Source organism: Babylonia areolata, chromosome 16, assembly GCF_041734735.1.
Source record: "Babylonia areolata isolate BAREFJ2019XMU chromosome 16, ASM4173473v1, whole genome shotgun sequence".
In the NCBI taxonomy this organism is placed as follows: Eukaryota; Metazoa; Mollusca; class Gastropoda; order Neogastropoda; family Buccinidae; genus Babylonia; species Babylonia areolata.
In genome coordinates, this window is record NC_134891.1 from 3577509 (window position 1) to 3591442 (window position 13934).

The following is a 13934-nucleotide window of genomic DNA, read 5'->3' on the forward strand; positions in this document are numbered from 1 at the left end:
GTGGTTCATGAACAACAACACGATCAGACTGGCCGGATTCACTGACTGCGGTCCCCCCGACCATTCGCCCATCCCACCCTTTCAGTGAGAATGGTGACCAAACTGAACCGAAATTAATGCACTAACATAACATTACCGAGCATTGCCGAATCAACAAAAGCGGCGTCCGTCTTTCCGCCTATCCGTCCGTTCGGGACCATGCAGCAGAGTGTGAACCAACAGTTCAAAACAACGATTTTTCTGCTAGCAGCAGAAAGAGTGGATCGCGCAGTCAGGATTTGTCCAGGCCTCCTTCCCGCCCCCTTCCCGACCCACCAGCCCTCTCCCCACACACTCTCCCACTACCTCCACACGCCACGAAAAGCACTGACTCTCTGCCGCAGAGAAATCGGTCAGGAAAGCACTCGGAAAGGTTCAGGCACAAGGGCCTTCAGCGAGTGATGTACTCAGATTTGTGTGTGGCATCAATGAAAGGTTTCTCCGTTTAGGGGGGGGGGGGGGGGGGGGCGGGGGAAGAAAAAAAAGAGGAAAAAGAAATCTAACAAATCTGCACATTCACCATTTTGCTCAACGCGATTTTGATGAATCACCTTCAAAATATAATAGTAATGAGGCAGACAGTCATTCGCGAGGCGCGAGGCAAGCGCGTGCAGCATCGCTGACAGATGCACACGCATTAGTTCAGAGGAGGTAACTGTGGCAAATAAGCAATTGACGAAAACGCCCGGTGGGCACTTCTTGTCTCCCTTCTGCTTCCTTTCAAGAGTAACAGAAGCAATAACGAAAAGAAGCAACAACAACAAAAAACAAAAAAAACAACAACAACAACAACAAAACAATAACAACAACAAAACAAAAACGTGCCTTGTGTAAATATTGAAGTGGAGTGCAAATCAGATTGCAATACATCACAATGATGTGAAAAGCGTACAGACATAATTATTGACAAACATCTTTTATTTGCGTTGCTTTTCATGTTGTTACAAGGCGTCCGTCTCAACACCCATAGGGAAGCTGGAAGGCGAGGTGCTAGAACAGGTGGAGAGTTTCACCGTCATACCTTGGCAGCATCATTCGACAAGCAGAGTGGGACAGACGCTGATATTAGAACCTGCACTGACAAGGCAATTACCGTACTGGTACGGCTCTCCATTGGTTAAAAACGTGTGGGAATCTAGAGATCTGCTGCCAATCAAATGCCAGTTTTGGCTGGAGCTAACGACTCATTCCAGTCTCATGAGCACTGCCTTTTATTTGTCCTTCATAATCTTGCTTACGTTCCAGGAGCTGTCATGTGTCTTCAATCTTCAGTTTGGAAGGTCAGCCGTCATCATTGACTGTTGTTGACTCGTGTGCGCAGAGGTGTGAAATAAAACATAAAAACGGGTCTATTTGGGACAACAAAAGGATAGAAGAAGGTCTGAAGCAGCCTCAGCACCCCATCTGCACACCCCCGAGTTCAGCTCCGGGGCAGCGTGTTGTGCATCATTCTTCTTCGCTCGTGGGCTGCAACTCCCACGTTCGCTCGTATGAACAGGAGTGGACTTTTACGTGTATGACCGTTTTTACCCCGCCATGTTAATTGGTAGCCATACTTCGTTTTTTGGGGGTGTACATGCTGGGTATGTTCTTGTTTCCCGGCATAACCCACCGAAAGCCGACATGGGTTACAGGATCTTGAACGTGCGTGTTTGGTCTGCTGCGTGCGTATGCACACGAAAGGGGTTCAGGCACTAGCAGGTCTGCACATTATGTTGACCTACGTTTCAGAACCTGTACCATGTATGTGTTTGTCCGTCTGTTCATCCAACTGTCTGTCGGCTGATTTCAAGTCCAGCACACTGATCACATCACTTTGATGCAGTTTGAACCAATGGTCACACGATCTGTATTATTGGAAACCATTGTGACTATGACCTGGTATCAATGTCATCATCTTCAAAGAAAGGTGTTTTACATACATGGTAGACACAAATGAAAAGAGGGTTAGCCATTGCTAACAAAGTTGATCTCCTCAATCAGTGAACTGGCGTACCCAGCAAGACTGGAGCGAATTGGTCTGCCTAGCTTGGAACACAGACGTCTCAGACGGGATATGATCGACACCTTCAAATATTTCCACAGAATCTACAAGACCGAAAAACCAAAGCTTGAAACTCCCGAGGATGCAGGCACCAGAGGAAATGCAATGAAACTGTTCCCGCACCACACCCACTGTGATACCAGGAAACACTTCTTCAGCGAAAGAATCACCAAAACGTGGAACAGCCTCCCAGATGTAGTAGTCCTGGCACCTTCCGTGTAAATGCCTTCAAGAGTAGGTTGGATGCTTGCTGAAAGAAGAAACCTGACCAGTACAATCCATCTTGCCAATAAGCCACGCATGCAAAGTCTTTAGTATACTAGCCGTATAACCCACACGGATCGATGAACAGGACTTCCTACAAGACCTCAAACATCGTTCAGTTCAAGTTCATTGCCGCGTTGGTCATTTGAATGACCTCTACAGGTCAAGAGTCATGATCATGTGGGGGCAAGGGAGAATACTCCAGGATACGTTTGAATTTTGGCTATTTCCTCATCGGCATTCACCATGTGGCTAATGAACTTTGTTGAAATCACCCCACATCCCTTATATATATATATATAGTTTGTGCCTTTGTGTGTGTGTGACAGTGAAAGAGAGAGTGAGAGGGAGAGAGAGTGTGTTTTCCCAGTCTGGTTTAGCTCATAATTAAAATTCACACACTCACACACAAGCACGTACATGCACAAACAATTTCTTGTTGAGACGAACAGACGATTTCAACGACTGTTTTAATCAACAACCATTTACAAACAGAACAACAGAATTCTTCTGTTGAAAACATTAAAAGAAATAAATAATATCATTTCATCAAACATAATCTATTTTCTTATAAACAGATAAAAACAACAACAAAGAAAGATCATGAAAATAAGATGAAAAAAAAAAAAAAAGTGGCAAGGCACAACTCTCAACATTTCCGTTTTGAGTATTGTACATTACTGAATCATGGAAAGAATATTACACATATGACAGTGGAATCAGTTTCTCCCACAAAAACACAATCATTCATCCAAAGCATGAGATTAACCCCTTGACTGCTAAACCTCAGTTAAAACGAAATCAGTGTAGCATGAAGTTGAAGAGCCAATACAGCTTTTTTGTGTAAAGCGGTGCGATTGATTTTTCAGAATAAATGCAATGTATGAATTATCAAGAGGAGGAAGTTGGATTCAACAATAGACGGGCGCATTAGCCGAGTGGTTAAAGCGTTGGACTGTCAATCTGAGGGTCCGGGGTTCGAATCACGGTGACGGCGCCTGGTGGGTAAAGGGTGGAGATTTTTCCGATCTCCCAGGTCAACATATGTGCAGACCTGCTAGTGCCTGAACCCCCTTCGTGTGTATATGCAAGCAGAAGATCAAATACGCGCGTTAAAGATCCTGTAATCCATGTCAGCGTTCGGTGGGTTATGGAAACAAGAACATACCCAGCATGCACACCCCCGAAAACGGTGTATGGCTGCCTACATGGCGGGGTAAAAACGGTCATGCACGTAAAAGCCCACTCGTGTGCATACGAGTGAACGCAGAAGAATAAGAGGAGGATTCAACAACAACGATGAACATCCTGACGTGAGAGCCCTCGTCTTTTCTCAGTGAGGCACAAAGCCCTTCACTGACAAGCACACAGCAGTATGGGGCAGTTTGTATTATACTCCCAGTTTGGTTAACTCTCTCCACACGAACGGCGAAAGAGACGACGTTACCAGCGTTTCACCCCAATTACCATCATCAAAATATTGCAAGCGGAAGGCTCTTATACTGAAGAGGTGAATGTTCACAAAGAATACCACAATTCTGACGACGGAAGCTAAAGGTTGGGTCATTCAGACACCCACTGGACATCCGAGGGGTCTGTGTAGAGGAGAAGAGAGGACTGGCCGTACTGAGTGAGTTAAGTCCAAGCTGGTGGCAGTCTTTCAGTAGTTTCATTAATTCTGCAGACTGTCTTGGGACAGACATACACTGGCCACAAGAGTAAAACGCAGAAACAATGAAACCCAGATCACCAAGAGAGAGGGTTATGAAAGGCTAAAAATTCTTGAGGCATATTTTCACTTATAATTGTGTGTGTGTGTGTGTTCAAATAAGGACACTTACATGAATCCATGGATTCAGCCACATTTCAGGCAAGACAGGCAACACAAGTTCACAGTCACTTGGATGAGACGATAAACTGAGGTCCCATGTGCTGCATGCACTTAGCACACATACAACAAGAGAGGCAAGGCCTTCAAGACTCACTTGTGATAAATTAAGTCCCCTAGCATTAATTACAGAGTAATTTCCCCCCTTTTTTTTTTTAACTATCTGCACCAAAACGTTTGCAAAATAAATAAAAATTCCATTCTCCGCAAAAGAAGTTCCTGTTTGAACAAAAAATGATAAAAATGACTCCTCTTGTTGTTGTGTCAGAATAAGAGGTCAAAGTGCCAAGTTTAGAGAATACAAAAAATATAAATATAACAGTAAATGCAGTTTGCATATAATTAGGCTTCTTTTTTTAAATTTTTTTTTGTGCCCATCCCAGAGGTGCAATATTGTTTTAAACAAGATGACTGTAAAGAACTGAATTTTTCCTATTTTTATGCCAAATTTGGTGTCAACTGACAAAGTATTTGCAGAGAAAATGGCAATGTTAAAGTTTACCATGGACACACACACACACACACGGACAACCAAATACCGGGTTAAAACATAGACTCACTTTGTTAACACAAGTGAGTCAAAAAAACAAACCCACAGCAACAAATGGGCTGCCCTGCCAAAATTCTATAGAAAAATCCGCTTCGTTAGGAAAACAAGTGAAACTTCTGGAACTTCTGGCAGAAAAAAAACGGGTGGTGCTCTCAGCGTAGCGGCGCGCTCTACCTGGGGAGAGTGGCCCAAATTTCACACAGAGAAATTTGTTGTGACAGAGTTATACAATACAATACAATACAATGTTGTCCATATCCGCCTGCAGAATATCGATTTTTTTTAACCCACTTGCATTCACTCCAGCCAAAGTCCAATACTACGAATTTTCTCTGTGAAATAACATGAATGCAAGAGGGTTAATTACTTCATATCAATATTCTGATCAATATTCATTATAGTATTTATTTACATGGCGCTGAATCTTGTGCAGAGAACCAGAGGGAAAAAATCTAACACCAATCATAATTACTATCATATTACAGTATTTATATACTATAGCACTGAATTTTGTGCACAGACAAATCAAAGTGCTTTCGCACCAGACATTCACACGCATGAAACTCTTGATACCAAGGGTTGAAAGACAGAACAAGAGTTCATACATGTATACATAAAAGCTAGAGACTGTGTAGATCATTTATTTGTACCAGCAGGACTTGAGAAACAGTAACTGAACAAGGTACAATTAGTTTACAAAACAGTTTCCTGTACTCTTCATGAGATGTACATGTACAGAGCCTTGAAAATGATTCGAGTTACATGCAGTTTTTGAGAGAAAAGCTTGCATTTTTCTATTGTGTGGATAAACAAAACAAGCGCAGAATATTCTATCATACTGAATGCACTGTATTGAAGACATGTATAATATTGACAAGGACGTCTTTGTCAGAAAACAAAAAGCATTGTCTTATCAACACAACACCAACTCTTTCAGAGTTATGCAAGTATTCTTTACACATGGTAAAACTAATCATTTTGATACAGAGCAGTACAACAGCCAATACAAAAACAATCTGCAAATGATTTAGTACAAGAAAAGGAATAAATTACAGCCAATCCCTGAGGGCTTATAATTATGATTTGTTTTGACTGTCAAGTATACACTCGTACCAATACAGTAGTGCACACATTCACACACACACACATCTCCACAAGCACACATGAAAACACACACACACACACACATCATACATATGCACACATGAAAACAAACCTTCACAGACACACACACACAGACACACACACACGCACAAACAGTATGCAAAAAGCTCTTTAATTGAGAAAACAACTTTTAATTCTTCAAATTCTTCAGAATTTTTCACATATATCAGGAATATAAAAAACAACAAAAACTTTCAATAATTTCAAAAAGAAAATAAAACCATTTCTTCCCCCAACCAATATTCTGAATGAAACGCACAGATCTGGCAAATGGATGGTTCACGAATTCTTACGATCCTCCAGTGACATCTAACACTTCAGTGTTTCTCCAACTAGGCTTGTCTTTTGTTCAAGACCATGAGGAAATATTGAGCAACAGAAGATGAGAAAAATCTGGTTTTCTTTTCACGTAACTGTACACTGCCACAAGGCTTCTTCGATACAGATCATCATTTGTAAAATATATAAATGTATTCACTACAAAAGGAGGAGTTAGTATTATACTCCATGTTTGGTGTTACATATACTTACCATGTCAAACTGATGCAAACTAGGCCTGTCGGTTTGCTCTGCTTGGCCAAATTTCGCGCGGCTAACAGTGAAAAGACGAGCGGTGCTGGCCCGGTCCGCTCTCAGCCAATCAAACGCCTCTAAAAGCTATAAGCGCTGAATCATTCCTTTGGCCAAGGCTCTCCACGCCATCTTGTCAGGTTTACGTTCTGTCTCGTCTTACGCTTTTTTTTGGCTATTAAGCGTATTCATTTGGCCTTATTTTGCTGCATGCGGCTTGTCTGTATTGTATTCTTACATTCTGTGTACTCGATTCGACTCGGCACCCTCGATTCGTTCGTTTTTCTCTACCTCTAAGTCGATCCTGTCTTTCCTTTCTCTGTTGGGGGTAGGATTTTCAATGTCAGTGTAAGAAAATGATCTGAAACAATGTACAGCTGTCAAGTACCATTATGTGTTCCTGATTGGAAACAAAACTCAAAAGACACATGATCAGGTTTTAGAAGTATACACACTTTGAATAAGAATAATGGTACTCTCTGTTGACAGTTTCAGTTTATTGTATTTGTGTTTGTATTTCTTTTTATCACAACAGATTTCTCTGTGTGAAATTTGGGCTGCTCTCCCCAGGGAGAGCCTGTCGCTACACTACTGCGCCACCCTTTTTTTTTTGGCATTTTTTCTTGTGTGCAGTTTTATTTGTTTTTCCTATCGAAGTGGATTTTTCGACAGAATTTTGCCAGGAACAACCCTTTTGCTGCCGTGGGTTCTTTTATGTGTGCTAAGTGCATGCTGCACATGGGACCTCGGTTTATCATCTCATCCAAATGACTAGCGTCCAGACCACCACTCGAGGTCTAGTGGAGGGGGAGAAAATATTGGTGGCTGAGCCATGATTCGAACCAGTGCGCTCAGATTCTCTCGCTTCCTAGGTGGATGCGATACCTCTAGGCCATCACTCCACGTCTCTTTAGGCATGATTATCAAACATCAATCATTTTTGAGAGCTGGAGTATCTGGGAATGTTTCACAATGAACACACATTTCTATACAAATGAGCACAAACACATGTATACACTTTACAGAATGTTATAAACACCTTATATTTTTAGATCTTTTTTTGTGTGTGTAGTTCAGCTGTCTGTCTCCAACACAATGTCATAATCACACACACACACACACACACAAGTACATTCGAGTCATGTACACACATGCACATTCAAGCGATGCACGCGCACACGCACACACACACACAGAGGCTTTTTAGCACCGTCTTGAACGAAAATATACAGTCACTGGTAACTAGAAAAGCTATCATAGCACAATACCTGCACAATCCACAGATGGCCACTCAACACTGTCACAGCAGCCATTATGTCTAATACCCTTCCAATCAGAAAAGGAACAAATCAAAAAACAAAAAAAACTCACTCACACGGACAAAAAAAAAAAAAACAAAAAAACAACCACCCCCCAAAAAACCCACATCATCTTGTACTTCAAGAAACACATCACCATATTCCAATGCAGACGGTCTTGGTGTTTCAACAAGTTTCCTTGTTTTAACACGTCTCCATACGTCTGTTTAAATAGTATGTCTCCATGTATACTTCAAGAAACACATCACCATATTCCAATGCAGACGGTCTTGGTGTTTCAACAAGTTTCCTTGTTTTAACAGGTCTCCATACGTCTGTTTAAATAGTATGTCTCCATGTATACTTCAAGAAACACATCACCATATTCCAATGCAGACAGTCTTGGTGTTTCAACAAGTTTCCTTGTTTTAACACGTCTCCATACGTCTGTTTAAATAGTATGTCTCCATGTATACTTCAAGAAACACATCACCATATTCCAATGCAGACGGTCTTGGTGTTCAACAAGTTTCCTTGTTTTAACAGGTCTCCACATGTCCCTTTGTTTAAACAGTAGGTCTCCATGTTTGAACAGGTCTCCATGGGTCTCTGTTTAAATACTAGGTCTCCATAGGTCTCTTTGTTCAACAGGTCTCCATGTGTTCAACAGGTCTCCATGGGTCTCTTTGTTTAACAGGTCTCCATGGGTCTCTTTGTTTAAATACTAGGTCTCCATGGGTCTCTTTGTTCAACAGGTCTCCATGTGTTCAACAGGTCTCCATGGGTCTCTTTGTTCAACAGGTCTCCATGGGTCTCTTTGTTCAACAGGTCTCCATGGGTCTCTTTGTTTAAATACTAGGTCTCCATGGGTCTCTTTGTTTAAATACTAGGTCTCCATAGGTCTCTTTGTTCAACAGGTCTCCATGTGTTCAACAGGTCTCCATGGGTCTCTTTGTTCAACAGGTCTCCATGTGTTCAACAGGTCTCCATGGGTCTCTTTGTTTAAATACTAGGTCTCCATGGGTCTCTTTGTTCAACAGGTCTCCATGGGTCTCTTTGTTTAAATACTAGGTCTCCATGGGTCTCTTTGTTTAAATACTAGGTCTCCATGGGTCTCTTTGTTCAACAGGTCTCCATGGGTCTCTTTGTTCAACATGGGTCTCTTTGTTCAACAAGTCTCCATGGGTCTCTTTGTTCAACAAGTCTCCATGGGTCTCTTTGTTCAACAAGTCTCCATGGGTCTCCTTGTTTAACAAGTCTCCATGGGTCTCCATGTTTAACAGGTCTCCATGGGTCTCTTAGTTTAAATAGTACGTCTCCATGGGTCTCTTTGTTCAACAAGTCTCCATGGGTCTCTTTGTTCAACAGGTCTCCATGGGTCTCTTTGTTCAACAGGTCTCTGTGTTTAACTGGTCTCCATGTTTGAACAGGTCTCTTTAATAGATCTCCATGGTTAACACATCTCCACAGGTCTCTTTGTTTAACAGGTCTCCATGCATATAACCGGTCTCCACGGGTCTCTTTAACAGATCCCCCAGGGTTAACATATTTCCTCAGGTCTCTTTGTTTAACAGGTCTCCATGTTTTAAAGACCTCCACAGATCTCAATGTTTAACAAACTTAAGGTCTCCAGCAAAGCAGCCACAAACAACATGAAGACCTTCACACACTTCTCCATCTTACCAAACAGGTCTCAAAAGATCTCTCTGTTCATCAGGTCTCCATGTTTAACACACCAACGGTCTCCAGCAGCCATAATCACACAAAGACCTTCACACATCTGTCCATGTTAAACAGGTCTCCAGGGGTCTGTCTGTTTCACTGATCTCCATGTTTAACACACTAACGGTCTCCAGCAAGCAGCGATGACAACAACGAAGACGTTCAAACACTGCTCCATGTTATAAAACAGGTCTCTTTGTTTAAACCGATCTCCATGTTGAAACATACTCGCAGTCTCCAGGAACTAGCTGGACAACACGAAGACGTTCACACACTGAGCGGCGAGGCCTCCTTGCTTCTCTCCCTTGCCGGCGATGCCCTCGAACTGGCGGAGGGTTCGGAGGTCATGCGCAGATGCATCACCCAGCTGTCCTGGCCCTTGTGCACGCACGACTGGTGCGACACCATTTTTTCCCTGCAGACACAAAACACCGCCACCGTAATGTACAGGGGGAGGCATGGGGAAATTGCTAAAACAAAAAACAAAGCCCCCCCCGCCCAAACACACACCTCTTGCAGAATTAACCCAAACGACACACACACACACACAGAACAGGACACACACACACACACACAAACCTCTTACAGAAATAACCCAAACACCACACACACATAGGACACACTCAAGACACACACACACACACCTTGTAAAAGTAACCCACACAACACAGACACACACCAACATATACACTATACACTCACACATACAAAAAGACTCACACACACCCCTAACAAAAACTGACCCACACAACACAGGACACACTGTCACACACACACATTATATCCATGCACACACACATTATACACCCCCCTCCCCCCTCACAAAACTAACCCCACACTACACAGACACCCCTGACCCTTCCCAACCCCACTCTGCCCCCCACCCCTTACAAAACCATACACACACACCCACACACACACAGAGGGACACACTAACACACACACACATTCACACACACACACAGAGGGACACACTAACACACACACATTCACCTTGTAAAAGTATCCCCACGTAACACAAAAAGACACTCCCCCCACCCCTCTCACAAAACTAACCCCACATACCCCCCCTGCCTCAATTCTTCATAAAACTAAACCCACATTACACATACACACAGCCTGCATCCCCCCCCCCTCCCCACTTCACAGAACTTATCCCACATTACACATACACACAGCCCCCCCCCCCTCAACCTCCCTTCACAAAACTAAACCCACATCACACATACACACAGCCCCCCTCCCCCCACCCCTCTCCCAAACACCCCCTTCACAAAACTAAACCCACATTACACATACACACAGCGCCCCCCCCCACCTCCCTTCACAAAACTAAACCCACATTACACATACACACAGCCCCCCCTCCCCCCACCTCCCTTCACAAAACTAAACCCACATTACACATACACACAGCCCCCCTCCCCCCACCTCCCTTCACAAAACTAAACCCACATTACACATACACACAGCCCCCCCCCCCCCACCTCCCTTCACAAAACTAAACCCACATTACACATACACACAGCCCCCCCCCCACCTCCCTTCGCAAAACTAAACCCACATTACACATACACACAGCCCCCCCCCCACCTCCCTTCACAAAACTAAACCCACATTACACATACACACAGCCCCCCCACCTCCCTTCACAAAACTAAACCCACATTACACATACACACAGCCCCCCCCCACCTCCCTTCACAAAACTAAACCCACATTACACATACACACAGCCCCCCCCCCCTACCTCCCTTCACAAAACTAAACCCACATTACACATACACACAGCCCCCCTCCCTCCCACCCCTCTCCCAAACACCCCCTTCACAAAACTAAACCCACATTACACATACACACCCCCCCCCTCTCCCTGCCCTCACCCTTCACAAAAATACCCCCTGCCCCCCCTTCCCCTTACAATAAAACTAATCCCACACTACCGCAAACCCCCCCCCCCCCCCTCACCCCCCCTTCCCTCCCTCCCCTCCCCCCCGGGAGTACTGACTTGCTGGAGGTGGTCATGCAGCAGTAGGGGCACATGAAGCCGTGAGGGAGGTGGCTCTTCATGTGGGACTTGATGGCCTGGATGTAGGCCGAGGTGAAGGCGCACAGCCTGCAGCTGAACGACGGCACGTTGCGGCTGTCCGTCTCCACCCTGAACCCCTTCTTGGTGAACAGCTCCGGCGTCTGCTCCTTGGCGTCAACCACCTGGCCCGCCCGCCGGCACAACAAACAACAACAACAACACTGGGGCATGAGTTCGGTTCCCGGTCAAGTCAGGTTTCAGACACATCCATGAAACACAGCTGAACATGAGTTTGTATTTGTATTTGTATTTCTTTTTATCACAACAGATTTCTCTGTGTGAAATTCGGGCTGCTCTCCCCAGGGAGAGCGCGTCGCTACACTACAGCGCCACCCATTTTTTTTTTTTTTTTTTCCTGCGTGCAGTTTTATTTGTTTTTCCTATCGAAGTGGACTTTTCTACAGAATTTTGCCAGGAACAACCCTTTTGCTGCCGTGGGTTCTTTTACGTCCGCTAGGTGCATGCTGCACACGGGACCTCGGTTTATCGTCTCATCCGAATGACTAGCATCCAGACCACCACTGAAAGTCTAGTGGAGGGGGAGAAAATATCGGCGGCTGAGCCATGATTCAAACCAGCGCGCTCAGATTCTCTTGCTTCCTAGGCGGACGCGTTACCTCTAGGCCATAGCTCCACTTTGGTTCTAGTCAAGTCACTTTCAGTTTACTCCAGGAGGCATTGCTGCGTTCAGAAAAACCCATGAAACACAACTGAACATGAGTTTGGTTCTAGTCAAGTCTGTTTCAGTTTTCTGCTGTGTTCAGACAAATCTGTGAAACACAACTGAACATGAGTCAGTCAAGTTACAGTCAAGTCAGTTTCAATTTCAGCGTTCCCAAGGGGAGCATCAGACACCAGTTCTGCACAAAGTTATGCAACAACGAACACAAAGTTATGCAACAACAAACAAGTTATGCAACAATGAGCAAGAAGTTATGCAACAATGAGCAAGAAGTTATGCAACAATGAACACAAAGTTCCGCAACAATGAACACAAAGTTATGCAACAATGAACACAGCGCTCCGACTCCTCTCACCCACCTCGCCAAGGAAGTTGAAGGTGTAGCCGTTGGAAGAGTCCACCCACAGAAAGGGGAGGTCAGCATGGCTTTCGCTGTGATGCTCGTAAGCGGCAGCCACCGACTCCTGCTTTCTGTCGCACTGGCCGCACCCAATCCTCTTCGACAACGAGTACGAGCGTGGCGTGAGTGGCGGAGACGCGTCACCTCTCTCTTCCGCCTGCGCGTCCTGAGTTGGACAGAAGGTTTCGGGTCGGTTCTTCTTATTTTCTTCTTCTTGTGACAATGCTACTCAACATCAACTTGCTCATTAATCTGTCGTGTGGCTCATTTTCGGTTCTTTTCTTGTGATTACACGACCATCAACCAACCTTCTCAATGAATCTGTCACTCACGGCTGATGCCTGCTACATTTTCTTTCTTGATGTCAAATGTATCCGCTCTCTCTCTCTCGCTCACAAATACTACTACTAATAATAATGGACATTTGTTGAACGTTTTCCTCCCATATAAAGAGCTCAAAGCGCTTTACAATAAACATTAAACACACACATACGCACACACACACACACACAATAACTCACAAAAGGAATAATAATAATAATAATGATTTAGCACACAATAATATGAAACAAGATTCAGAGACTATGCATATTACAGTACATAATTACACACACACACACACAGACACACCGAAAGAGAGCGAGTTTGCATGGTTTGTAACTGAAAAGGTATGGAAGGTCTATGGACAGGCATTTTCAAAAAGATGTTTTCTGACCAGCAAAATAAGAGCAAAAGCAACATAAACCCAAGTTTACAAACTTTCAACATGCAGTTTTGTTACTTCCCTTGATTTAAAATTATTGATTTCTGACAGTTTTCTTCTGACCAAGGTTTCCTCCCATTGCTGTCTTCTCACTGGCTTGCAACAAAGTTTTTCAAGAACATTCTTTAAAGAACACATAAAAGGACTCAATTCTGATGCTTCTGTGTAAACATCCTTAATAAAACTTCTTCTTCTTCTGTGTTCGTGGGCTTCAACTCCCACGTTCACTCGTTTATACGCGAGTGGGCTTTTTACGTGTATGACCATTTTTACCCCGCCATGTAGGCAGCCATACTCCACTTTTGAGGGTGTGCATGCTGGGTATGTTCTTGTTTCCATAACCCACCAAACGCTGACATGGATTACAGGATCTGTAACGTGTGTATTTGATCTTATGCTTGCGTATACACACGAAGGGGGTTCAGGCACTAGCAGGTCTGCACATATGTTGACCTGGGAGA

The 13934-nt window shown here is 44.0% G+C and overlaps 1 protein-coding gene and 1 long non-coding RNA gene across 3 annotated transcripts in view; one reads left to right on the forward strand and one right to left on the reverse strand.

Annotated features, from left to right (window-relative positions):
- The first annotated feature begins 8829 nt into the window (after positions 1–8829).
- Positions 8830–9275, forward strand: LOC143291080 (uncharacterized). Its single transcript, XR_013056469.1, has 3 exons — positions 8830–8857; positions 8920–9046; positions 9186–9275. It is a non-coding gene; the product is annotated as an uncharacterized LOC143291080 (long non-coding RNA).
- Positions 9115–13934, reverse strand: part of LOC143291079 (uncharacterized) — a 35985-nt gene continuing 31165 nt past the window's right edge. For both annotated transcript variants that reach the window (XM_076600686.1, XM_076600687.1), the window contains exons 5-7: positions 12670–12876; positions 11548–11750; positions 9115–9954 (exon numbers count right to left, since the gene is read on the reverse strand). In XM_076600686.1, the coding sequence (XP_076456801.1) occupies positions 9807–9954; positions 11548–11750; positions 12670–12876 (558 nt within the window). In that variant the 3' untranslated portion in view covers positions 9115–9806. The remainder of the gene's footprint in view (positions 9955–11547; positions 11751–12669; positions 12877–13934) is intronic.